The 27,816-nt window shown below is 42.2% G+C and overlaps 1 protein-coding gene across 1 annotated transcript; it reads left to right on the forward strand.

The window, feature by feature from the left end:
• On the forward strand, positions 1-27,240 carry UBE2G1 (ubiquitin conjugating enzyme E2 G1). The gene is made up of 6 exons (XM_074594106.1): positions 1-463; positions 15,668-15,770; positions 18,692-18,789; positions 19,838-20,016; positions 23,739-23,862; positions 26,017-27,240. The coding sequence occupies exons 1-5, from the start codon at positions 97-99 to the stop codon at positions 23,823-23,825; spliced, it is 834 nt and encodes a 277-aa protein (XP_074450207.1). The 5' UTR covers positions 1-96; the 3' UTR covers positions 23,826-23,862; positions 26,017-27,240.
• The last annotated feature ends 576 nt before the right edge of the window (positions 27,241-27,816 follow it).

Genomic DNA, 27,816 nt, shown 5'->3' on the forward strand with positions numbered 1-27,816 from the left:
GGGCTTTAAAAGCGAGGGGAAAAAGGACGGACCTTCTCAACATGGCGGCCGAAGAAGGGCTCGCCCCGCCTCCCAGCCCCCGTGTCCTCTCTCAAGATGGCGGCGCGGAAGGGCCGGCGGCCGGTCGAGAGTGCGCCTGCGCGCCGCGGCCCGGAGTGCAGTGAAATTCCTGGCGGGCGGGGGTTGGAGGAGGTGGCGGCGGTGAGGAGGAGGAGGAGGGCGGCACGGAGCCACGGCCGCTCGCCCCTGCCAGGGACCGTGCGTGCTGTGGCGGCGGCCGGCGCGGAGCCAGACCCCCGCGGGGCGCGGTGCGGGCAGGCTGAGGGCCACTCGCCACCGCCTCGGGCGCTCGCAGCACCAGGAGCCGCGCCGTCCCCGCCGCCGCTGGGACTCCCTCCCCGGGCAGAGAGGGGGAGAATGACGGAGCTCCAGTCCGCCTTGCTACTGCGGAGACAACTAGCAGGTAGCCCGGCTGGGGGTCGGCGGCGGGGAGGGAGGCGATCCGCCGCGGGGGGCGTGAGGGTCGGCCTCTGAGGGGACGGGGCCTGCGGTGGGGGAAGGGGCGCCGGGCCAGGGGAGGGGGCGGGCGGGCGGGCGGCCGGCGGGGTGTGTGAGGGAAGGGGAGATTACGGCCCCCCCCCCCTCCGTCGCCGCTCTCCTGCCCAGCCGGGAGCTGAGGGAACTAGGCCGAGGGGGGGAGGGGGAGCCTGCCTGGCGATCGCTGCCAGGGGAGCCGGGGGGAGGGGTGCGGAGGGCCGTCATGGCGGGGGGGAGCGTTTCCTCCGCTGCCCCCGTCCCGTCAGGGAAGTGGTGGTGGTTGGTGACGGGGGGGGTGGGTTGGCAGTGGCCCTGCTTGCGTGTCCTCCACGATCTCTCTTGCGGCCCTGTCTCCCTGGGGATGGGGGGGAGGGGGGGTAGAAGGCAGCCGGAGCTTTCCTGCCTGCAGCCCGGGCGGGGAAGTGTCCGTGGTGTGAGGAGATGTTTGTCAGGCAGAGAAAAGAAGTGGAGGAAGGGAGGGTTCGCCCCCGTTCCCCATCTGCCTCCCGCTGGAAGCGGCGCTTGAGGCGCGGGGTGAGTCCCCCGACCACGCACACCTTCCCGCGGGGACCTGAGGTGCCCCCGTCCCGCCTCCCCTCCCCGGCTCCCCCCTCACCTCCCGTGCCCTGCGCCGGGGAGGGGGGATCGGGAGGGGGAGGCCGCTTCCCCCCTTTGTTGTCGGGAGAAGAGCCGGAGGCTCTGCGGACGCTGACGGGGCGGAGAGGACCGGGCAGCACCGGGGCGTGGGGGGGGGCGGGAGCGGGGCTGCCCGTTGCGGGTGGGGGGGCGGCAGGGAGGGGCGAGGGGGGTCCGCCGGGGGCGGGACGGGTGCAGGAGAGGAGGAGTTCGATCCTGGGCCCGGGGACGGGAAGGGCCGGAGCGGCGGGAGCGCGGCGGAGGGGGAGCGGGCTGGCTGGCAGCTCGGCTCCGCGTCGCCCGTTGTCGCCGCGCCCCCTCCCTTTGTCCCCGGGCGGGCGGGGGGCCGTGCGCGCGGGCCCGGCCTGGGCCGCCGCCGAGGGGACCTGGCCCGGCCCGGCGCGGCGCATGCGCGGGGCCGCCCGGGCGGCGGGGCGCACAATGCAGCTCCATGTGTCGCTGGCTGCCAGATTTAAAGAGAAACGAGCCGGGCGGGTGCGGCGAGGAGCCGGTCGCCGCGCCCTCCCCCCGCTCCCACATGTGTCTCCGCGTCCTCTGCCCGCTGGGTTTCTGCGGCCGGGGTAAAGTCGTCCCCTCAGAGAAAACGCACGGGTCTGCTCGGCACCTTGGGCGAATCTGATTGCCTTTTTCGTCAGTTATGTAAAAATTTCTTCATACACAGATAAGGAAATTTGTGCTAGGTGTACCTAGACTCGGGCAAATACAGCGCTGGCTGAAGTTTGCTGAGTAGCCGCACAGAGGGATGGGGTCACTGAGTGGCACAGAAAAATTCCTGGAGGAGGGTTTTTGGCCTGAGACTTTGGTAATGTCTTTGAAAGCGTAAGGGTGGAAAACAACACTGTTAGCAGTAAGGAGGTGAAGTTGCATAACCAGGTGTAGCAAGCTAGATGATGTGTTTGGTTGCATCTCCAGCACTGTCTTCTGGTTTTAGTTGATTATAAGTTTGAGGAAACTTCAGTGTATTTAACTATTACTACAGGATTTATTTTTTTCTTATGCCTTTAAGGTGACATTATTTAAAAAAAATAATCTCATACATACTGCAGCTGGACACCTGAACATAAGCATGCGCCTCTTAATGCCCTAGTAACTACTGAAATTGTTACTGACATTCAGTGAGGTGTCTACATGTTCGGATATGCTAATAACACTAGGTATAGGCTTACTACAGGAGCTCCAGTCCGGATTTGATGCAAAGCTTCTCTTTCCTATAATTGATCCCTCTAGGGAAGTAATGGTGTAGAGTAGTTGCTCTCTAACGTGATAAAAATGAGCGTTTGGTAACCTAATATAGTTCTCTAGCTGTCTGGAATTTCTCTTTTAACCAACTAATTGTGCTTCATGAAAGAAAGCTTGACATTTAGCTGAATCCTCTCGATAATAAGCAGTAGCTGTCAGCTTCTGTTGTGTAGGGGTTTTTTTCTTCTCTTGTGAGGTCTTCTGTAAGCCCAGGCTGGTTGGATATGTAAGTAGACTTGTAGACTGTTAGATTTGTGGGTTAACTTCAGTTTACCTCTCTGCTCACTCTGTTCTGAAGGCTTTAGGTGTAATGGTAAAAACTGGTGTGCTTTTCCAGTTGCCCCTGTTACTGCTACTGATTCAACTGTACTGACTCAAGTACAGCAACCATTTGCATGTAACGTACAACTCCTTTGTGGGTTTTTTGTGTTTTAAATAATATTAGTGCCTTTGGTATCCCTTTTCATCTATTAAAAAAAGAATTGAAACCATATTAAAAGTGATTGTGAGTGTGCATACTTAAGTGTGTGGGGAGTTCTGAAGAAGAGTCCTGAACTCTTCAGAAGTCCCGTATTGAGTAACTGACCTGAGAAAGAACATAGTTTCTTCCACACGTGATAACCTAAGTAACATCTGAACTGAGCTGAAACTGGACTCTGACACTGCTTTTTCTGATGGCAGGCTACTTGAAGTCACAATGCAGAGACTGAGCTTCATGATGTCTGATCTTCCTTCCCTACTGCTCACTGTCTTCTTCCAAGTCTCGGCTGCTCTGATATGTCCCTTTGTTTACACCCATGCTACTTGTTCTACCTCAAAACAAAAATCGACATTGTGGTATTCTTTCCCCTGGTGGGGCTGATACTTCAGTCCTTCTGCTACATGCAGCTTTTGTGTTAAATCAAGTGTGGTGAGTCATTGGATTGTACCTAGTGGTTGGGTTTTGAAGGACAGTGAACAGGCAGTGGATATGAGTTAGTGATCTAAACGAGTTTAAATTGCTCTAGATCACTCACTTGTCAAACTAGCATTATTGAAGCACAAGAGATCTGAAGTTGGAGCTGTTAGACTTGGAGCAGGACATCCAGAAGTGGAGGGGGGGGGTTGAAGGGGGAATCTGAAACCTATATAATGGTGAGGCAGTTGAGGAATATAGAAATCTTTTTAGCGGGTGAGACCCTGGATGGCTCTTTTTGATGCCAAGAGGGGGGGAAAAAAAGAATAAAAATGACAGGAGGAGAAAGGAATGTAAAACAGTAGTTCTCAGAACAGTTACCTGTTTTGTCTCCCGTATGCTTTGGCTCTTAATAGAATCGTTGTGGGGGAAAACAAGTGTCTATGGCATGTAGCACTTTAATGAGTTGTTTTGATTCTTGAAGACTTTGTTAAAGTGAAGGTCAACTGGTAAGTCGTCTTGGTTGTCACTAAGACTTAAAACCAAGGGTCTTGTCAAAACACGGAATGAAACTTGACAACATAATCCCAGGTTGCTCCAATAAGTGTATAAAGACAGACTTCTATTTCTTCTGGAGCAAGCTGGCTTGTATTGTAACTTGAGCAGGTAGCTAGGACCACAGCACTGTATATATAACATGCTTTTCAATTTACGTGGCATGTTCTGGGTGCTGGTAATGCTCTAGGAGAAGGGATATTCAATGACAGTCACAAAATATAACTTCAAGGTAGATGTGGGTTGTTTTTTTTTATTTTGTTGCCCCCTACCCGCCCCCCGATACTAAGTAACTTCACAGCGCATTTCCTAATGAAATATTGAGCTATATCACCAGGGAATTAGTATTGTAGCTGTTTTTACATTGACATGTGCTTGCCTCCATTTAGGCACAAGAACAGTTCAAAGCAAGGCAGTCAGAACTTTGGGTAGTTTTTATTTATTTTCTTTTTTTTTAACTGTTTAAAGGAACTGATGAATGGGAATCTCTGACTACCAAAGCCAGTTAGAGCACTAGTCTAACTAGCTTGAGCTGAAGGGAGGTTCCCCTCTATGGGTATCTGTGAAGCTAAATGTCTTGTTTGTATATTAACTTAATTGTAAGATCTAGCAACTTCTGGAAATCTCTTAAAATTCAATGAATATATTTGTTCTTATAGATGCTCTCTTTTTTTTTTTTTGAAGGAGAAAGGCACTTTGTTGTGGATTGGTAATAATGTGAAATAGAAGCATGACCTATTCATTTCCTCTTATGGATAAGGTGTAGGAAAAACTAAAAGAATGAAGTGCCTCTGAACTGCCAAAAAGTCAACAGCATGTACATAGATTGGTATAGCCCTAGATTAGAGAGTTCACCCCCCAAGGGAGGTGCGGGGAGGATAAACTGTGTTCTCTGTACAGCCCCAAAACTTTATGCTCTTTAAAAGGAGGCAGGAGACAACTAGGAGTGTAAAGCTCCTCTTCCGATCTCCAGAGCTGTCAAGTCCAAGGGTTTTGCCAACTGAGGCATTTCTCTGAATGCTTTTATTTCATCTTTCTGCCAAATCCTTGCTGACACAGAGACTTGTTAGAGTAGGCAGACTTGTCTAGTTCATCCAGCAAAATCATGTAGGGGGGATGCAGTTAAATCAGTAGTGCACAGTGGAACCAGAAGTGCAAGTCCTCTTTAACGTAAACATGGATCACTGACAACAGAGGAGTAACCATGCCCTTGTAGTCTGAGGTTGTATTGTGTTGTAAATACTCTCCAACTTGGGATGCAAAAACCCCACAGTAATATTGTTCTGAAACATGGCATTATTTCAAATTAAAGTGTATACAGCTCCTATTTCAAAGTAAAAATGTGTAATTAAAAATCAACAAGTTGGGAAACTGCATTAAATACTTAATGTGACAGTTCAACAATTTTAACTTCCTTGTGTGGAAAAATCTTGCAGTGTAATGTTGAGCTAGTTGAATTTCTGGTGACTATATAGGATTGACTTTAAAATATTTGAGTAGTGAATTCTGAGGGAATTATGGAATTAACCTCACTCTATAGATTGAAGCTGAGATGGCATATCTCTTGGGTGGCTGGTGGTATAAGAAGCCTCTGCTTACAATTTAGTACTGGCTATTTACTGGCTTACAGTAAGTTTGTATACAAGATAATCATTTGAGGTCACTGATCTGAACCATTAAGCTGATGCTGGTCTGGCTGTTAGCTTCCTTGGAGAGGTTTGTTTGTATGACCAGTAATATTCTGTATTATCCTGAATATTTAAGACTCCAAGGTCCTACATGTGTCAAACTTAACTTCAGTATCACTTAAAATGCTGTAACAGACACACACCCCATTTTTTTTTTTTTAAAGGACTCTTATATTTTTAGATAACCATCAGTCTTGGTTGCTGTGATGCTTTTGGGGATGCTTAGATACAGCATGTGTGTACCACTCAACACGCTTGCCCCACTATAGCAAATAAGATAATCCTGTTTCTTGTGAGGATGTGTTGACAGAAGCATCAAAGCTACCTTGCTCATGCTGACTTTATAGATAATATCACTGCTAAAACACATGTCTTGTTAGAGTGACTAGAGTCTGAGCAGTACAAGCCGCCTGAATTTCTGTTGCACTGCAAATAACATAATGGATGTGACTTGTGGCAAACTTTACTAGCTGCATGTGTTAGTTTTTCAAATGTTCCTCTTGCAGAAATAAGCTGAACTCTGCCTCTTCAAAGAAAACAGTATTTATGAAAGCAGTCACAGAGCAAAAATTCAGGGATGCTGGCAGTTCTGGAAAGTGGGGTTTAGCTAAACCTCAGAATGGGGGGGGCCTGATGACTCAACCACTTGCTTGAACAGGATGAAGCAATAACAACCTGCTTCATAAGCTTACCCCTTGATGGGGCAGCTACAGTCACAGCCAGTGGGCTCTGGCTAGATGCGCTTACTAATCTTTTGGAGAAAGAACCAGGTTTGCCGTAAATGATGAGTTCTTTCCTCCTCTGCTCCCCCCAAACAAGGTGTGGTAAGTTACACTGAAGTACGGACATACCTGGATTTGGCAGTAAAGTAACTTTGCTCTGTTCTGTTAGAGAATGGTGGAATGGGAGAATGCTGCTGGATGCCCTGTGAAGTAAGGAGCAAATTAATACCTATTGGGAAAATACTTTCATTAGAACTATTTCTGCTTTATTGATAAGATCTTTATTTGGAGGTGTTAAATCACCCAAACCCCACTAAAATATCTTGCCTTGTGTGATTGATAGTGATTCCAACTCTGGTATTAAAGAGCTATCTGCTGCAGAGATGTAAACTGTAAGGATTTGTTGTATTGCTATAAATATCTCTTTTTGGTGTAAGAGAAACTGATCTGGGATAAGTCAAGTAGAGTGAATAGTCCTCAAATAAAACCACATGTTGTAATTATAACTGATGCTGCCTTCACTCTTCTGTATCTCCAATTTCTTTTTTTTTTTTTGTTAATGCAAAGGAAGACTTGGAACAGTACATGCATATTGAACTGAGATAGCATTGCTTGATCCCCTTTGTGGTTAGTATTGGTACAAGTTGTGTGTTTTTTTTCCTTCCCTCAAAGCCCTGTTCTAAACAGTTTGAAAATAAGTGAACTTCGTAGGTAGAACTTGTTTGCCTCAAATAGACATTCTGCTAAATTTTCTTCTAGTGTGTTTAATGCAACTGCTGTTTTGATCTAGGTGTTCTTTTTTGCTACCTGTAAGCTGGGTTTTTTTTAAGTCTTTAAGCATGTGGGGTATTCTGCAGAAGTAAGCTTCGAGTCTTGGTGTAGAATAGTATGGAAGCATTAAATAAAATAAAATACAGCATTTTGTTTCCAGCATAAGGATTGGGTTCTAACGAAGTGCAACTGAACCGAAAGGTGTCTGCTGTTCTGAAAGTATAAACTAACCAAATACTAAAATGAGTGTGCAGTTTAGGTGCCTGGAGAAAGAAGAGCAGGTGGCTTGGGTGAGGAAGAGGGCATGTGACTCTCAAAACTCACACAGTCTGGTGCTTGTCCCAATGTATGGGAACAGAATCCGGGTAACACTTCACATGTCAGCCTGTGCTATCACCATGTTGCACCTGCTCTGTGCTTCAGTTTTCAGTGGTGTGTGGATATCTGTCAGTAGACTGGTCTTGGCAAGATCTTTCACTTACAGAATCTAGTAGGCCTAAGTTATAGGCCACCCTGCAAATGTAAGCATTCGTGTTTGCTTCTCCTTCCTATTCTCAGGTCCAAGGCATATCGGCTGGAACAGAGATCAGATATCCAGGCCTTGTAACAACACTAAGTATAGGAATCTAAATGAAATAGGATTCCATAAAAATAACTGCTCTCCTGGGTATGAATGTTAGCAGTGCTTGTGCAGGTTTGGAACAACAGTAAATATTTTTTTTTGATAGAAACCCTCTGCAAAGGTTTTCACATACATACTTTCTGTATGTGACTTGTTAGTTAAGAGAAACCTACTTCCATGCAGTCATCGCATTACTTAGTGTGTCAAACTGGCTGGTATTTTTAGTTGGCCTGCACTTGGTGCTGATATAAAAGGTGGTGCTGTCAGGAGTCACTTAGAGAAATGTCTGAAAACAATTCTGAATAACAATGTAGTTCAAATTAGGATATGCAAACCTGTTATTCATATTATAAGCAAGAGAGAATACAAGCTGGAAAAGTGTCCTTGACTTGCACAACAACTTATGCATATGATGAAGAAAGCTCCTGATGAGCTCTTCAGATGTTGACATCTCCCTATGGCATAGTCTTGTGATACAGACTTTCTAGTGGATTTCCTAGAATCGTGTTCTATTCTTGTATGTAAGCCACACACGTCCAAGAGCTCTTAGCTCTGTTCAACAGTGCTGGTTCATTACTGATGTGTATATGACTGCTCAGAAGATACTTGGATAGAATTTTTTGTAGCTTTAATTTGCAAACAGCTGTTAAGAAGTTAATTAACTTTTCCTGCTGTCCATGTTAAACTCAACTACAGTAACACAGCTGGCACCTAGGATAACACTTGTCTTGCCAAATTCTAGTAGTTGTATGCAGTAGACATCTGAAGCTCCGTAGGCTCCTTTGTAGGTGAGAGAAATAAGTACCTGTTGAGTGTAATTCATCTGACCTGTTTTTGACATCTGCTTTGGGATGAGATAATCACTGAGTCTCAGGAACTACTTATCCTGATAAGATCTCTATTGAATGCTGCTGAGGGTGACAGTTTCAGATACAGGCAGATGAATGTACCTGCCTAACACTTGTCTCGCTTTTAAGAGTGGAAGCATGCATTGAACACTCAAGGCGGTGGGGGGGAAAGAAGGTGGAGTTTCTGTTGTACTGGGTGTGATAGATTAATGTGGCCCTGTGCTGCAGTTGACTGTTTATGGGCAAACTGCTGAATGTTTCCTGATGAGATACTTGCTTCCTTTCAGGTGTGGACTTCAGAATTGGGGGTTCTTCAATTCTTTGACTATCATTGTTCTTTCCTTCCTCATACCGTTTCCCCCAAAATTCAGACCTTACTAGAAACCAATTTTTTAACAGACCTGTTCAACCTCCATTTTAACCTGGGTAATGTAACTGTGTTAGATTCCGATGTGTTGGGATATACAGCATGCTTCAAGGAGTCTAGCCAAAGAGGGCTCTTCAGGTAACAGTTTATCTCAATGTCTACCAAAAGTACATGATTGCTATTAAGTTGAATGTATGTTCTAAATTTACTGCTGAGAAGCTTAATTCTGGAAGTATAACTACTTCAAAACTTTACAGAATACTATGGAATTAAACGGTTTTCATCAGTATGTTTTGTATTTCCAGTGTTTTGTGGAAACTGATTTGCACAGGAAAGTAACTGGAACACCACCTTCATCTTGAGAGAAAAGACTTGTTGGCTTAGTAGGCACACTGTGCTCCGCAGTGGCTTAAGTTACCCAGTTGCAGATGTTTGCTTTTTGGCAAACGCATCAGAGGGAGGGGGAACACGCTTCCTTCTGTGTACAGTAAGTGTGGGATGTTGGAAAGGGACTGGTCTGAGTGTGTGTACACAGAAGGCCTCTATGTGTGAAGAGTGCTATGGAAAGAAAATGTCTCAAAACAGGTCATCTCTGTTCTTGCCTGTCATCACAACTCTTCAGTAAAATGGTGCACGGGAACAGATCATGGGCTGAGTAAACTGGATTGCCAGGTCGCATGGGTAGCTGGATATCTGTGGTCTAACGGAGACTGTGAGAGAGAGCTGGCTTTATCACCTAGAAGTTGAGTTCAATGTCTAAAGTAGCTTTGACAATGTCTGTCGGTGGCCATCTCCATGGACTTAGAGGCCTATGGGGAACTCCTAAAGAACAAAGACAGTACCAAAGACCTGCAAGCTTCTGGTTGGTGTGTTAAGAGTCAATTTTCAACTAAATAGCTAACCTGAACTTTCAATTGTCTGTCTTCAGGTATGCCACAATTCATGTAGAACATGGAGCTACAGAACACACACAATCAAGAAACTTAATTCTTGGCTTGTCTAGAATAACATGACACCTTACTAGTAAAATAATTCCAGTTTCTATCTAGTCAAGTTTCTTTGCTACTATAACCTTAATTCACAGGTCTGTAGTGGTGGTTATAGGAGCTTCTGCCTCTTCCCTTTGGGCTGGTGCTGCTGTCCTCTTGTTTGCACAGCTGAGCTGTAGCCCTGGCTAGGAAGTTGATCAGGATTAAAACCAAAAATCAAAAAAGAAACCCCCAACCTTGTCCTCCATCCTCCCAAAAACTGCTTCACTGTGCAAGTCCTTGAAAGGCTGTACAGCTAGAGCTGAGGAGATGGCAAGCAAAGTGTGTTGGTGCATGAAGCTGTGTAGCACTGATCTGAGATCACTTCTGTGAGCAACTTGCCTGTTAATGCTAACTATACAACCCTCCCTACAAACTCTCTGAACTGAGAGGAGCAATAGATTTGTAGAAATCTGTGATGCTGCCCTTATCAACAGGGGGTGATGCATAGCGCACTGGAAATTAGTTAGTTGCCAGACGCTTCTTAAGACAGGTCTGTCTTTATTTCTTCAGTCTTACTCCAAAATGACAGTGTCCTTCTGAGACTAGGACTGTCCTGTCTTAATTGCTGTATTATTTGTCACTGCCAAAGTGGCTACCAGAAGTGTGTGTGTATCTCATGCTATGTTTTGTCTGAACTTCTTGGATGAGCTTGTGGAGCAAGACAGAACATGATGAAAGCAGATAATATGGAGAGTTCTGGTAACACATCTGTGCAAGGAGATCATGTTACTTTATCATTGTCTCAGCCCTAATCTTCTAGAATCAGAGACTTAGAGCTGGGTCTGCAGGCAGAAAGGGAAGCCTTGGAAATCATAGCTGATCTCAGTTAAGTAATAAACTACATAGAAGTCACAGCTTGGGGTATGTAAAAAGTCTAGAACAAGGTTTTTCAGTCTGTACAGTTGTTGGAAGCTCCTGGACTAGTGCTAAGACTCACAAAAAGCAACCAAGAAAAAACAAGCCTAATGTATAGGAAGTGTAAAGCTATGATATAACCTGCTTGTTCTGGGACCTGTATGTAAGTCACTAGATGCCTTCTCCAGAAGCCTCAGCTAGGACTTGGGCTGTCTGCTCTCTGGTTTTGTGCTGGACTCAATCCATGGGCTGCATAAAACTCAACCACTGTGTAACTTGCTAAAGAGGCTACTGTTAAACATAATGTGGAAGCTTATATTTTTGAAAGCTTTGTACTGTAGCGTAGCTTAAAATACTCTGAAGTGTTCATATGCAGTGGCTGGCTGGGTGAAACATCAAGCTGAAAAGTTTAGATGCCGTACATAGCTGCTGCATGTAGCCATGGGGCTCTTTCTGCTTAGTCATTTTTGTTGATGCTGTTTTGCTTTTGGATTGGTGAAAGTCTCTTGGCTTACATAAAGGCATTTTTACTGAGAGTGGGAACATCAGTAGCTTGGTGTCAACTAAACACTGAAACTGGAAGTACAGCTTATGGTACTGTGCTGGCTCAAGTTTAAGGCAATGGTAACTTAGTTCTGCTTTAACAAGAGCTAAGCCACTAAAGGAGCAATGGGTTGTGCCGACAGATCATGTGGGAGGCAAGGCATTGGACATCAAAGTCTGTTCTGGACTTAAACAACTCTATTGGATTATGAGCCTGTAGTCTTCCTCACCTCCCAAATCAGGTATTGGTTCGGGGCTGGGGTTAAAGGGACTGGATGCCTAATTTATAAGCAGCCACAAGATTCTTTCCCCAGTACGTTGCTGCTTGGCGGCTCTCCAGGCTTGTGCTGCTTTGGCTGTCAGCTGCTGCTTCAGCTGGGAAGGATCTACCTGAAACTGCTTCTAGACTCAATGTAAGACCTTTTTTGTTTTTCCTCTGGGATAAAGAATTTCTATTATATTAAACAATGTAGAGAAATGCATAAATTATTGGCAGAAAGACTAAGCCAGAGTGTGTAATATATCGTAGCAAGTAAATTTCACTTATTAAGGCATGGACATGACGGAAGTGTGCTGATGTACTCATTTATGTTTAAAAAGTACAGGATAGCTTTAGCTAAACAAGAAATCTCAAAGGAAAACTCAGTGCTGAAAAAATAACGTGGAGGGATTCACTTCTTCATAGGTGTCTGACTTCTCTGCTTTTCCAGGACTTGTAGGCCAGCTCTTCAACAGGACTTTGTAGAGGACCTGCACCAAGGGCCTGTTCCCTCTCCCCGGCTGGGGAAGGGAATTGAATCCTTTGTTTTATGAAGCATTCTCACCTTCCATGTGTTTGTCTAGGAAAACTCTTGTTCAGGCTGCAAGTAGTTAACTGCTGTAGCTGGGAGGAAATAACAGACGCAGGGAACAGGTGTCTCATTTTCTTGAGTGCAGTGTCGGTGTCACCAGAGGCTGTGACTGGTGGGCAGAGATCCCTCTGCCTAGCAGCTGACTCTGCAACTGTGAGCCGTGTGTGTGTGCACGCTCCTCTCTTGCCAGAGTGGCATTGCTATTCATTTGGGATTTTGGTGCATGGATCTCACTAGTGTGTGAGTCTCAACTCATGAAGAGATTGGTGGTACTACTTGTTAACTCTTCTGATATGCAGCATTGGCCGCATATTCTGGGCGGGGGGAAATCAAAACCAAACAAACCCTAGGCTTCAGTGTTTGCAAGTTTTAATGAGTAGCAGCTCTCAGCTATCCATGGTAAAGCAGCCAAGGAGGATGTTTTTCATGTCCCAGTGCAAAACTTTCCTGACATTTCCTTTTTTGTCTTCCAACCAGCCATTAGTTGATGTTCAGTTTAGCATAAATAAAAAGAGCTCTTCCATCCAGATTAACTTGCCTACAGTAATTCTACATACCTCTAGTGGGGAGGGTGCCTGAGCTTATATCCATTGTTTTACCTCAAAGTATTTGTGCAAGCAGTGGCTATTTGAACTATGCTCCAATATTGCTGCTAGGGAAGGAAAGTGAGAACATCTTACAAGTAGAGACTGATGCCACCTCCTGTAAAAGAAATAACATAACTTGCTTTATAGGCAGCATCCACTAAGCAAATTTCTGTAACTGCTGTAACTGGAGATTTTTGTCAATGGCTGTCCCCTTTGTACAGTTTACAGATTTTCTGTATTACAAGAGTTGGCATCCAGCAGTATTATTGCTTCTCACAAGATCTCTTGCAATATAGTGCTGCAAGGCCTTAGGAAGGAGTCAGAATGTAAGAGCTGTCTTTAATTGGGAACAAATACATGAAAAATGTTTCAAAGGACTTAAGGGTTAAAAAAAAAAAGTTTTTTGGAGGCTGAGGCAGATGTAAGAAGAAATGGAAATAGCACAAATGAAGAAATAGAGAAGAAAATGTGTATGTTGGACTCAAAAATAGTGCGGCATGTTTAGATAGAGAAGCATGCTGAATTTTCCTGAGTCTTGTCTTCTAGCTGGCTTGTTCAGTCTTATCACTGGGAAGTGGTTACTAGCAAACAGTAAGGAAGCTAAATGTGAGCAGCTTGAGTTCTAACAGTTTACACAGAACTTCACATAAACCGTTTTCTCCCTGTGGAAATGCAGAAGTGAGGGAACTTACGTTTTTGAGGCGTAAATTCAGGTTTGAAAGTATTAAGGTGGGATACTCAAATCTAATATTTGCACTCTTTCTGTTGACTTCTGTAGTTATGCTGGATGTTCTTTATTACAATACCAATATAATATCCGAAAGGATGACTTAAGTGTCCTGAACACAGGTGGCTTTTTTGCACAAGCAATAAACAATTTTTTTCATGCAGGATTTTATAAAAAAGCAGGTTATATTCAACTATTAATGTGGTGAAACTTCTAATATCTGATGCTGGAGAAATGCCTGTAGTAGGGAGGTAGTAAGAGACTGGCAAATCCTCACTTCATGTGAGACTCTTACCTAGTCTTTCTGGCCCCTTCACCTAAAATTAAAGAGAACTCTTACTCAAGCTCATGCAGCTGTTTCCACAAAGTTTCACTGATGCCAGAGGCTGAAAACTGGTCTGCTTAGTGGAGGTGTGGTTGTGCTATAGCTTTTTGGTTTTTGAAGCTTGCATCTTGGTTAAATAGCCTGCGATATTACCTTGCATTGTCTTGAAAAAAACCTGATTTGGTTCAATACCGAAGTCTGTGTCCTGTGACTTGGAGGGTGAGTGGTTGACCTCATCTGTTAACTAAACCCCTGCTGAGTAGCTTCTAAGAAAAGCCCTTCCAATACGTTTCTTGGGATTTTAAGATTGAGTCATCTGTGTGGATAAATTTGACTCTGAATTACCAATGGCCAAAGTCAGTCAGTATTCCTGCTATCTACCTCTTCAGGACTTTTATCCTTCACGTGAGCTGAGAGCTTTTTTTTCCCATGTGGACTTGGACTGTTCTGTCTAGTGCTTGAGTTGATTCTTTTTGCATTTTTTTAATGATGCTTTAAATAGTTAAGAACTTAACTGGCAAACAGTGTCCGCAAATCAGTTTGGACTTAATGGTAGCCTTTTCTCTGTAAAGGTATGAGGTTCTCACCTGAAGTTCTTCTGCATGTACCTGAGGGCATTACAAGGACCTCTGAAGTTAAGTCTGTAATGCCTAGAAATCAAGACAAAATACAGCTACTGGGTTTACAAAGAAGGAACATGTAGATTTACTGTACTGTGGAATATAATAATGGGGGCTGTATAATGTCTGACAGGATTTAAAATAAGTGCATTAGCAATTGTAAAACAAAACAAAAAGTCCCTAGCTTAATCTGGAAACTACTGATCTGTTGAAGGAACAGCTTTTTCTCCCCTTCCCCTATCCTAAATACCCAAGATACATCAGGACTTTGTATGTACTGTTGGAAATGCTGGATCAAGAATTTCACTTTGGTGTCAATATGGCATTTAAATTAGTTTTTGACCCAAAGCTGTTGATTAAGAGATGTTCTACCCCCTTCCCCCCAAGTTGAATTTTAGGTAGAACAGATTTGAGGTGTTTATTTCCAAATTTTATGCTTTTCCCTGGAGCAAGCTGCAAACAGAAACTCAGTGGAGTCTACATCTAGGTCTAACTCCTGCATAGCTGTTTCCATATAAGCTTTCTATCTGACAGTAACTATGTGCAGTAGCCTATGAACTTAGAATCCCGTATTGCTTGTCAGAAGTGGATGAAACAGTGAAACAAAAGAAAAAATAATAAAAACCTCAAAACCTAAATAGCATAACAGCTTGTTTTCTATGCTCTCTTCTAGCAGTTCAGAATATAGTAAATCATTATCTCCAGAATGCGCTGGGCATGGGTCTCAAATGTTTTCAGATTCTGAAAAAAAATCACTTAAGGGAAGCAGGATGTTAGTTTCAAATAAAACATTGTGTCACTTTGTTATTCTGTTAACATTTTCTAGAGTTAAAGGTAGACTTTAGTTTAATCTGGCTCCACAGGGTTCTTATAAACCAGTATGGCCTTTTTATTAGTAGAAAATCTGTTTTCTGACTTACACACACACCTATTGGTATGGTACCTAGTTTAGGAGACCATGTCCCGCAGTTCTGAATTATTTTAGCCCTTCTGCTCATCGTGTGCTTTAGATAGTTTTAGAGTCAGACTATGGGTCTCAGCTCTGTCAGCATGCTGGTGTGTGTGGTAGGGAGCTGAGGATTCTCATCCAGGCTGTAAGTCCCATCAGTAGGCGCCAAATCACTGAAAGTTATGGGATTTTTTTTGGTCACGTATAGAGGCATGAGCAAAACCAGCGAATGCATATCAGACACCTAAAGTCACTATTAAATTCTTTTTTCTACACAGAGCTCAACAAAAATCCAGTGGAAGGCTTTTCAGCGGGCTTAATAGATGACAATGATCTTTATCGATGGGAAGTCCTTATTATTGGTCCTCCAGATACACTATAGTAAGTACTGATGCTTATACAGAAACTTAAGTGAACTTGGATTTACTAGTTATAGTTTGGTCTGAGTGAGTAGAAGTTAACCTAAATCTTCATACTGACTAAGTTAGGTAATGCTGTTCTACTGCTAGTAAAATACCTGTAAATAGCTGAATTTGCTGTATAGAAGTTCTAAACTGCTTTGCTCCCCTGGGAAAACGCACCACTGATCCCTCTGTACTTGTGTAGAAAAAGAATAGGCTGTACTTGGAGGGAGCTTCTGTTTTCCTATGTATTTAAGGCAGGTATAATCCACTATTTGTCAGTTTGAGATGGGAGAACTACCTAGCATGACCTAGAGTACCTCAGTGTTGAATTGAATTGTTGGCAAACCTTGCACAATGGGCTTCAAAAAGCTTGCATCTTTATCCCAAGGACCAGGTTTTTAAATTAACATTTGAACACAAAACTATGCAGTTCATACAGTAACTTCTTTTCCTGGACTTCTAAGTTCTCTGTGTTTTTTGCATTGCTGTATACCTGAAGCACTCTGGCACGTGCCATGTGGTTTGGGTTTTGTTTTATTTTAAAAAAAAAAAAAGCTCTGGCTAACTGAGAGAACAATTTCTTTCTCATAGAGGTTATATGAATGATCATCTATTCTAGCTCCTGGGAGAAGGCTCTGTGCCCAGAAGAGGTCAGTTTAAAGTGTAGCTCTTGAAGACGAACTCTGTTCTCCTTCATTAAGCTGTTCCAGGGGTAAATTACTGATACAGAAAGCCTAGTGACATTTACCTGAGGTCAATTTTAGTTCCATCATGAAGTTGTATGTCTCTGTCTGCAGACTTCTGAATAAGTACTTAAGGGGAGTAATTGAATTGCTTTGCTTCTCAAGCTCTCTACCTTAAGATTCTTGAGTCTCGAATGAGATGAATTCTCCAACTTCTGTTGACCTCTTTAGAACAATTTTGTAGTGGCTCCATTATATTCTCATGGCCACTTCATAAATACTGTCAGTAAAGAAATACTGATTATAATTGAACCTCTTATTATATGTTAAAAATTGCAATAGCATTTTTCCCCCACTTCAGTAAGGTGCTGAGCTTGTTTTGAGGCTTTTTAGACAAAAGCTCTCTCCTATTCCAGTTCTTAGTTGCTGCTTTTCAAAGTAGCGTTATTCTGAATCCTCCCTGGTCCATTTCATGGTGACAGTAGAACATAATATTTTAACTTAACCAGGTGGTTCAAAATCGTCAACCTTTAGTCTCATTCCTGGTCCCACTTTATTTATTCTGAGTTTACCGAAAAAGACTTCAGACTCAGTGCATGACTCTACTGAGAGACCCCTTTATCAGGAATATTGCTAAAAATGGCACTGATCTCCCTTAATTGACGGCTGTACTTCATTAGCTGTTTTCTAATGTGTATCCATTTAAAGAGCTGTATTTATACTTAGTTGGTGAGGGGCAATCATACAGCCTAGGAGCTTTATGATCTGCTCCTTTAAGAAGGGAAAGAAGAACTTTTTAACTTTGAAAGCAAGGACTTAACTGGTTTGGGGTATCAATAAATGTAATCTAACTCTCCTTTGTCTTGACTAATACGGATGTTAAAATAGCCAGTGTTTCTGGAATTCTTATTCTTCCCAGGATCAAGGATACTTTGGAAACTGCCTGCCTCGTCTAAAAAGCATGGAAAATGAATGATTCATTTGGGGTTCAGATCCCCTCAGCTGCTTTACTTTAAGAGCCAAGTCACTTAAATGTAGTGATTTTTGGGGTTTTTTGGTGTTGTGGGGTTTTTTTTTGAGACACTTGGTAGAACTTCACATCTTTGGTTAGTGGTGGTAGAATTTGTTATTTTCTCAGTAGCCTGTGGGCTTTGGATGCTGGCTCCTACTCCTTTACAAATACTGGGAAAAAAAGCAAAAAACAACAAAAAAACCCAACCAAACCCCTGCGCTGAACAGGTTTGTGTGTTCTACACCAGTTCTTTTGTCTGCATGGCTACTGAGTAGTCATACTGCACATCTTGTGCCACCTTCTTTGGAGGTTATATTCCAGTTTTTGTATTCTCTGTCTTTGCAACTTCAAATTTTGTTACAAACTTCAATTACAAGAAATGGCAGTAACAGGACAAATGTTACAGTGAAGTATTCCATCTGTAAGGCTTTCCATTTAATACAGGCTTCACATTTTTCAAAAGGGACTATTCCCAGATATTGAAACCTAGCAATTGAGAGGAAAAAAGCAACAATACACTGTTACCTTAGTTAAATACAGGCCTGTAACTCCACATAAAAACTGGATGTCTCTTATTATTGTTTTCTATTTCAGTGGGTAACTAATGCAGAACACCTCACTGTCGTGTCTGAGGCCTTGTAGCTTAGTGTTGAAGAGGTAGTTTTGGAAATCTTTTTACAAAGTAATGCTGTAGACACAACCACAAAGCTTTCTGTAACTTTTCACTGAGGCTCACTGCTGCAGTGAATATAAAGAAATTAGGACTGAGGTGTCTAAAGGAGGAAAATAAACAGGTAGCTGCTGGGCTGTATTTGAGAAGGAATTATTGGCAATATTTTTTTTTTTGCTGTTAATAAATGTACTGGGAGGGAAAATGTAAGTTGTAATACCAGATAGTGAATTCCTCAGCAATTTTTTTTTCCAGGGGGAGGGTGAGGGGTGGGGAGTGGTGGTGTATGGTTTTTCCCCTCTGGAATATCATTCTAAAAAAGATACGGTGTTGGGGAACTGGCAGTGTCATGTGAAAGTATCTTCTCAATCTAGAAACTCTCTGAATTGCATATGGAAATGATGGTACTGATAATTAGTAACACGATGTTAAGCTGTGTGAGGAGTAAACTTAAAGCTTTTGATACATCAGTAAGTTCCAGTCTTCAGCATAAGCTTACAAGAAACTCTACTAAGATATTTTTGATTCCCCAGTGAAGGTGGTGTTTTCAAGGCTCATCTTACTTTTCCAAAAGACTATCCACTGAGGCCGCCAAAAATGAAATTCATCACAGAAATCTGGCATCCAAATGGTAAGAAATGTCAAAGTTTCAATTTCTTTTTGCAGTTGAGAACTAAAATGCGATGAAGACAAATGGATACATTTCTGTTCATGTTAGAAATATGAAACTCTGCATTTACTTTGCCATCTTCACTTCATGAAGAAGTAATAACCATAGCAGAGTTTTTAATAGTGGTGCTCTGAGAGACTGCTCCTAAAGTATTTTCAGAAGCTACTGGAAGTAGCTTCTTGAATTCTTGGTGACTGTTCAGGGACTCTTTTTTTCCTACGTGTAAAATTCCGGTCTGAGGAGAAACTTGACTGCCTTTTGTTGTACCTTCAAGTACTTCATCTTAGTATTACTAATCTGGCAGTTCAATATAGAAGGCCAAGGTTGTCCTCCTCCAGTGAAGCATGAAAGGAAACAACAGCATCTTTTAGTCCAGCCAAATAAGATCCCTCCTAATGTTTTGCTTACTTAGGGACAGCTGGACATAGGTGGGAACGTAAAATAAAGTGGAATAAGGCTTTTACTGGGATGGAGGAATGCTCTTCAGTTTCTAAAGTCATTATTAAAGTGGTAGATGTTGAAAGCTGGGAGGAGTCCAGCACAATGCTCCCATAATAAGGACAGAGAGACAGTTTTGATGCTGTGTTAGTTTCGGGTTGGAAATATCAGAGTACTTGTCAGGCAGTTTCTAATTCCAGCAGCTCAAATAATATTCCAATATATTACAGTAATATCCAGCTGTTGCTGTGGAAAATAGTCAATGTCTATCTTGAACTTCAACAGAGAAAGCTTTAGTGGAAGCCTGTGGAAATGGTCTTGAAAGTTGCAACATGCAACGATGTTAGAATTAAGCTTTTCCTCTCTGCCAGAAGTCCAGGCATAACGGACTTCCACCAAGCCGTATTTATTACGGATTGTGTTCTGTAATAGTTAATTACTTTGTTTTCTTGTAAAGCATCTTCAATGCATTTTCCGACTAGCTGGAGTGAAGATGAACAGTTCCCTAACTATTCTGAAGAAATGCCAGCATGTTGTTCATTACTGAAATATGCCTTGTTCTATTTTGTAGTTGACAAGAATGGTGATGTCTGCATTTCAATTCTTCATGAGCCTGGAGAAGACAAATATGGCTATGAAAAACCTGAGGAACGCTGGCTTCCCATTCACACAGTGGAAACTATAATGATTAGTGTTATTTCTATGCTGGCAGATCCCAATGGTGATTCTCCTGCTAATGTTGATGCAGCGGTAAGATTTTTCTTGGTCTGCCAATTATCTTCAGTGTAGAAACCTAAACTTGCGATGGAGTTTTGCTTTTAGTTTGACAAACAGTAGAATAACTTTTGGAAGAACTTCTTATATTGCAGGCCAAGGCTACCTTTTTGTTGGGAAAAGCAGTCATGCTGTAAAACAGAATTACTAGTTAGCCCTGTGAAACTTCTTGCAGATTGAAAGGGAAAGATGCTGTCAAATTTCATAGGCAGTGGTTTAATTTCTCCCATGCAGTAATGCATTTGTTTATAGTAAATAACTTGTACAAGAGGTACTTAACGGATAAACTTCAGCTCCTTTAGCCTTAAAAAAAATTCAAGGAAGCCTGGCTGTAAAATCCTGTGTAGCTATATACACGCAGCAGTTACAACTGCCATTAAGTTTAGCTGCAAAAGTTAACATATTCTAGAACCTTTCTTGATTCCTGCTATGTTATTACTATAATGCAGCAAAAATTTTTGCCTTTGAAATTATATAAGCTGTTACCAGACTTATGGATTGGAATGGAAGGAGGAGAATGTGCTGAGGTCCCTCAGTATAATTATGTTGTGACTTCTTGCGTTCACTTTTCTACAGCAGTCTTCCTGGGTCATGGATTAAAGCAGTAGGTTTCACTGTGTAGGTCTGTGCTTTAAGAATGTACTTGGAAAGTTTCATCAGGCATCCGGCCTTCAGCTCTGGAGGAAGCATTGTCCCAGACTAGAACCACTGGCTAAGGAGTGAGGAAGAATAGCCTGTCGTATAGTTGAAGACCAGGGTGAATCTGCCGTAAAGATTCTCTCATAAGTGACACACAAGTGTTCCATGCAGCATAGTGTTTGTGGAGCATGGCCTCTTCTGTGTGAGTGTAGAAACACAGCTGTTGGCTCTCTACAAGAGCTGTGCAGAATAGGGTTTAGACTAATAACTATTTGTGCTGGGGAGGGGAAAAATTCCTCAGTTCTGAGGAGAGTAAGAGGACAGACTTCAGGTCCCATTCATCTGAGATACACCAACATGCATTCCTTTGAATTACTCTAGAATTGCAGCTCAGCAGTGACTAATACATGATATTCTCTCATGAAAGAGAATTTCTAGGTCTTTTAACTGAGGTAGTGAGGAAAAGGGAGCTGGCAATCAGAAGATGCGAAGTTTTCTAGAAGCGTGTTAACCTGCTCTGTCAAGCTAGCTATACCTTCCCAAAGTGGGTGGGAGTTTAGTTTCCTGAAGCCTGTGATCTGCTATGCTGTTAGCATTTGCAAAGGTCAATGAGCTCTGCTAAAAAATCATGGCAATAGTCTTATGTGGAACAAACTTAATGGGGGGGAAAAAAACCCCAAAAATAAATACAAAAAGTTGTACTGAAGAATTCCCTTTATTAACATTCTTTTGAGTGTCAGACCTCCCCTTCTTGTGTCACGTTACTGGTGGAAACAAATACCCAGGAAACAGAGATGTTTTCTGATGGCAAACCTGAGAGCACTGGAAGGAGCAAGTTATTAATGAAATGCTAAAAGTACAATTAGAATTCCTCAGTTTAGACTCATGCATGTTGAATGTAGCAGACCTAACACTGAAGAAAGCTGATACCTCTAGCTATGTCTGTCACCTCCCCAGCTTCTCACAAGCTTTTTAATCTTTCTGTAGTGTGCCCCACTCTCTGCCAGCCACTTCAGAGTGATTTTCTTGTGGGTCTTTGTTTTTTTTCTTTTCAGAGAGATATGCTAGCTAGAAAACTATGTATTTGTTTAGCTAAACCTTAGGGTAAAGGGTGAAAGTGTCTTAAGAAAACACAGCATTTTCTAGCCTAGCTTGAAAGAACAAAAACTTAAATCCAACTGTGAAGACAGTACTGAGGTATCACTGATGTAACCTTTCGATGTTAGTCACTTTTTTCTGACTGTGGTATTAGATGTTCCATGTAGCTTTTAAATTTAATGTGCTGCTTGAGCAGCTTAGCATCTGCTGTTGGATTGTAGGTTGCATCCTCTTCATATTAATCAGAACATACTCATCAGGGTAATGAAGAATCACCAGCTCGTGCTTTATTCTGAGCTGCTCTTGAGACATCTTCTACTTGGTTCACGAAGTACGAGTTTACTGCAGTGACAGTATTTGGTAGTTCTAAAAGATACTTTGTCTGCTTTCATTAATTTCTAGTTTTAAGTAAGTCTAGAGAATAAGGTGTTACAGGCAGTTCGCAGCGTATAGGAGCAGGGGATATACCCACTTCCTGGAAAAATGAACTATGCATGTTGGAGTACTGTCTCTTGGAGCGGGAGAAAAATGAGGGACGAGGGCTGGAATAGATGTTGTGAGAAGCAGATAGAACAGTTCATGACCTAAAAGAAGAGCTTTGGAGAGGTTGCTGTCAAATTGGAAACTTTGCTGTTCAGTTCTGAACATTTGCTTCATAGAACTACAAATATAAAAGGCAGAAACAAAAAATAAATCTGAAGCTAGGAGGGCACAAATTCAATGCTTTGCTTGGCCTTAAGCCATCTTGTGTTCTAGGTCCCAATCCAAGGAACCAAATGCTGCATTAATTGCTGAAAAAGAACAAATTAATTAGTAGCCTTATTTGTGCTTTCCCTGGAAAGATAAGACATGCTGGGCTTTCCAATGTGCTTACTAAGGAGGTGAGCTTGGAGGTTGTGAATGTTCAGATATACCAGTTATCTGAACCTTCTCTTGCTCAAATGTGCCACAACCTTCATTCAAAGTAGGGGGTGAAAAGGTGGTCTTGTGTGCTATGTTGCTTCAGGTAAAAGAGCGTGTGGGGCTTTTTAACTACTTGCCCCACCTCTGCAGGAAGAACATATTTCTTATATCAAAAACTAAGAACTGTAGAACTTACTTCATTAAATAAGGGGTTCTTCGTATTATCCCACTGCTTCCTTGCCAGTACCCAACATGTCAGCCTGAGTCAGTGTATGATGCTCCTATGCTTTCATCTGAGGAAAGACTTAAAACTGGCTCTGCTTTTTCCTGTGGGTTTTGGTGATGCCATAGTGTGCGCATCTTTCGGTACAGACTTACCCCTTGCCTATCTTCCTGTTCATCTTTATCTTGGTTCTTCATCTGTGCAGTTCTGAAATCAAATGCCTGTCACAGACTATCCCCATAGGTGTGCCGTTGAGGTCTTCCTCACGGAGCCAGTATCTTGCAGCCACGTCTAACTAGGAGGTGTTTTCTTTCTAAGGACAGTGCTGTGCCTTTTCTGAATGCTGCGACTTCTGTATTTGTATCCTGGAGTGTCCTGGTTAGCTTGATAGGGAGTTGAAACGGTCCTAAAAATCACAGAATAATTACTGTCTTCACAGTAGCTGTGTACCTTTTTCTCATCACTGCGGTTACAGCCATTTTCTCTAACCCATAACAATAGCTTGTGGTCTACAGTTGGAGTTTGCTGCTGCTTTGCAGACTGAAGTAAAAAGATTTCGGCCTAGGCATTGTGAAATATTGGTAGCCACTGGGTTAGTCTTGGAGAATGCCTGCAATCTGAGGGGGAAAGGCTGCATCTTGTGAGCAGCTTGCACAGAAACCCAGAGCAAGCTTTCAAAACTCCTGAATGTCACAGGTTTTCAGTGACTAGCTCAATGATTGTAAGCAAATTTAGGTGTTGACTAGCTAGCTAATACCTAAAACCACCAAGAGTCTTCCTAGAACTTGTATACTGTTATGGGACTGACGCCTGAAAGCTGTCTATTCAATTACAGAAAGAATGGAGAGAAGACAGAAATGGAGAATTTAAAAGAAAAGTTGCCCGCTGTGTAAGAAAAAGCCAAGAAACTGCTTTTGAGTGACACTTATTCAGCAGCTAGTAGCTTCACTTTTTTCAGGGTAAGTATCCTTCTAAAGACAAGTCAATTACCTGAGCTGAGAATTTCCTGCCTAAGTGAACTATTTTTTTTTTCCTCAAAAGCAAAAAACACCCCAACCAAACAATCTTTCATCTCAGCTGCATGGTCTCAGTAGAGTTCCTTGGCTATATGTCATACTAAAGAATAAAAGAATTTTCAAGTGCAGTAACAGTCTCTTCTGTCAAGATTGGAGAACTTCTCTGGTACTCTTGCATTTGTGCTGCTCAGAAACTGAAATTCTCTTTGTCAGCATCCATCCTGCTTTATTAATAGTGCTTAAGGGTTACTAGAGCTGTAATAGAAGGAAATAATCATTCTTTCATGTTCATTATTGTGAAGAACACTTGTTTGAATCTTGTAAGCATCCTGTCTTGCTATCTCAAGTGTGTGTGTGTATATATATATGGAGTTTATCTTGCAGATGTTGGTGTTGCATGTAGGTTTTAAATAAGACTTCAGTGAGGTTGTTAGGAACCATTTGGAAAGGATTGCTTCAGGTATCTTTAGGAATTTTAATAGAAAGTATACTAGCATATCAGAAGGATCAAGCGTAGAATATCCCATCAGTAATATCAAGAAAGAGGTGGTGTTCTCTTCAGCAGCCCAAAAAACTTTTTTACTGGGGAAGACTTCAGAAGAACAGGTATATTCTGCTTGGAAACTGAACTGTAGCATATCTGAGAGCCTGGACAAGTTTTGACCTGAGAGTAGCTGACGTGATATTTATACTTTACGCCACCCTGTTAAAAATGAGCTCCTGACTCAAGATACTTACTCTAATTTGAACAATCCCATCCTAGTTTTAATGGGATTTTTTTTTCCACACAATAAGCTCTTGTAGAAACCTCTGTATTAAAACATGGCCCTTAAATATCTGGCCTTTGGTCACTTTAATCTTGGTATGCCAAGGAAAAACTTCCTCAGCTAGCTAATAATTTCCCACTCTTGCTTTTCAAAGCAAAACAGTTTCATGTTGGAGCTGCCCTTTCTTAATGGTTGGTTTGGCAAATAAACTACTCAGACCCGTTTGGCTGGAGAAGCCCAAAACCATATGTAGTAGTTAACTTCAGCATACAAAAATGTAGTAGTTAACTTCAGCATACAAAACTTGGCGGGGGGGTGAAAACATAGCACTTGATGTAGTTTAAAGGTATTTTACTGTCTAACTAGAACAGCTTAGTAAATGCCCCTGCTAGTTAGTTTTTCTTCACCAAGGTGGTACAGGAAACAATTAGTTTTTTAGACTTTTGTAAAAATGGCGGGGGAAAGCTCCACCTGTGCCAAACTAGTACTGCACGATCTCTTCTCTGCAGAAATGCCTTGATTGAATGGAACTTTCTCCAATATAGAGAAAGCATGAAAGTGCTTAATATTGATCACAAGGCTAAGCAAAGGAACCGAATGTCCTATATGACTGCCTGTAACTAGAGTGTAAGAATTGTTAATGCGGCTGGCAGTCTTTTCTGTCGTGGAGAAAGGGAGTAACTGTGAGTAACGCTCCAGAGTATCCTCAACTAACCTCAGCTCTGTTGCCATGTTAAACTTGGCCGTAGTGAAACAATGCTCATGACAAATATTTAAGTAATTGGCTGTGTTGCTTTTTTGGAAGGCAAAAGCTTTTCTAAGTCCTGGTGACTCCTCCTAAGTGAGTGATGGGCAATGAGTTGGATGAGAAGGGGCCATACGGCCAGTTTCAAACAAGCACGGTGACTTGGTAGCAGTGGTGTTACTGCTTACGGAAGCACTGCTGTGCCATTCTGTGCTGCACTTTGCTGTTGCAGCAGCATCCATCATTCACAGTAAGTGATGCACAGAAGTTTCAATGATAAATCTACAAGTGTTTAGCTGTATGTGTGAATAATCAAACGTCTACACGCTGTATATGCACTTGACAAGCAACACGAGTAACGGGAGCCTGAAAGTCTGACAGTTGAGCTTGGGTACACAGTGTGCTGAACTAACCCAAGTCTTTCTCAGGTGATGATTTTGGATTTATGCGTCTTCTGTTTAGAGGTATGTAAAGTTCTTGAACAAGTAATGATTATCTTCCTGGAGCTTGAAACGCTATTTAACATCTTTGAAATAATTGAGGATGATGAGGGGTTTTATTTTAATAACTGTGATTTCTTTGTAGGTCTTCAATTGAGAAACATGGCACTGTTTTTTTCCTGCACTCTACCCACCTATTGCTGGACTTCTGTTGTTACAAGTTGGCAAACACTGGCTGGAACTGGGCTGCAATAAAACATGCCAGTTATCAATGCTGACAAGAGCCTAACAAGTGCCAACACAAGATGATTACGCATTTTGAAATCTAATGAACTGCTTTAACCTTCAGGAAGAATTGTAAAGATGTGTACATAGCACAACATGATCCGGATAATATATATACTGTTCATGTACATCCACAAATACACATTGTACCAAATAATGCTGTCTGTAGTTAGGAATAGAATTGTGTAAATTCTAAAGATTTTAGCAGGTTTTTTCTCTCCCTATTAATTATTTCCTATCAGTTTAAAAACAAAAACAAAACGACAACTTGTGAAGCATGTCAAACTAAAACCAATTAGGAAAAAGTTGGGTTTTGTTTTTTGTTCTCCCACCCCCCCGCTTTAATTTTCCTTTGACCCACTGAGGCTTAATTAAAATCTCTTGCTTATTAAAGTTTAGTATCTCTCTTCTGGTTTTTGGAAATGTGCTCCCTTTTATTTCCCCCATCAGAACTTGAAATTTTCCTAATTAAACCCTGAAAGGATTTGCTATCAATTGCTTGTGTTTTCTCTTATGATGACCTTTGTAGTCTCAAAGGTGCTTCTTTTTTTTCCTTCCCACCCCTTTTTTAAACCCAATTGCACATACTTCTTGAATTGGGTATAGCAATAAAACTGGCCATGGAGCACCCTCGAGCAGCCTGCTGGATTTTTAACTTCCAAGGGTTTTAAGCGCTTTCATTTGGAAGTTCAGTTGACTAAGTTAGTCCAAGATAGGAATGAACTGCTTTCTGTGGGTGACTTTTTTTTTTTTCCTGCCTTTCTCATTGCCTGTTTGTGGGGCGGGGTGTGTGTGGGGGAGGCTTGTTTTTTTGTTTTTTTTTTTTTTTCTCAAGGTTGAGTTCAAGCATGCACATCTGTAGGCTTTCAAAGGACTAACTTCTGGGTTTGGTATCAAAAATAGTTTCCCTCCTTTTCCCTTTTCTCTTTCCTGTGTCCCTTCATATTCTTTGCCTTTACTTCAGAGTTTTCCTCACCTAATGTACAAAGAAAATTGCGATGTATATTTTCATGTAATTTGATTTTTGGAATTCTGTCACCTTCTGTAGTGAGTTCTTCCAAAATATAATTTTTTCCAATAATAATGTGTCAAACTGGCTTCTTGAGTATCTAAATAGGAAGGGTAACTGCAGTTGGAGCACAACTTACCTGAACATCTTCAGCAACGTAACATCAGCAAACATTGGTTTGAATTTCACATACGGTATTTAATCTTCAAATAATTAAAAGGCAAACAAAACACACACCTTTCTTGCTATTATCACCATCCTTGACCCTTCAGTGAGCAAATGCTAGTCTTGGACTACCTGGTAACAAGGCTTTTCCAAGTCTACCTGAAACACCCTTCTACCGAAGAAACTTTATAAAGGAACTTGCAATGACTTGACTGTTCTCTGCTCTGTCACAGGTTTACCACAGCTTTAAACAGCACTGAGTAGCTCTGCAATGAATCAAGAGTTCCAGTGTTAGAGAGTCATCTTGTAAGAAGCCTTCAGTACTAATTTGGTAGCTGGCTGCACTTAGTTTTGTGATGCTGTGCAACATGCAGATACTAAAAGGCACGTATTAGGTTTCTTGAGGTGGGGGGTGGAGGGAGATGACAGTTACTAGTGGCAATACAGCCATATGGGACAAAAAAGTGCTGTTTCTTAAGTAGAAGC

Source organism: Larus michahellis, chromosome 7, assembly GCF_964199755.1.
Source record: "Larus michahellis chromosome 7, bLarMic1.1, whole genome shotgun sequence".
NCBI lineage: Eukaryota > Metazoa > Chordata > Aves > Charadriiformes > Laridae > Larus > Larus michahellis.

Bases quoted from the DNA above. Each gene is read 5' to 3' on its own strand.
- UBE2G1 (XM_074594106.1), top strand. From the start codon at position 97: ATGGCGGCGCGGAAGGGCCGGCGGCCGGTCGAGAGTGCGCCTGCGCGC. The intron at 18,790-19,837 runs GTAAGAAATGTC...TCTATTTTGTAG, and splicing joins AGAAATCTGGCATCCAAATG to TTGACAAGAATGGTGATGTC. The intron at 20,017-23,738 runs GTAAGATTTTTC...ATTCAATTACAG, and splicing joins CTGCTAATGTTGATGCAGCG to AAAGAATGGAGAGAAGACAG.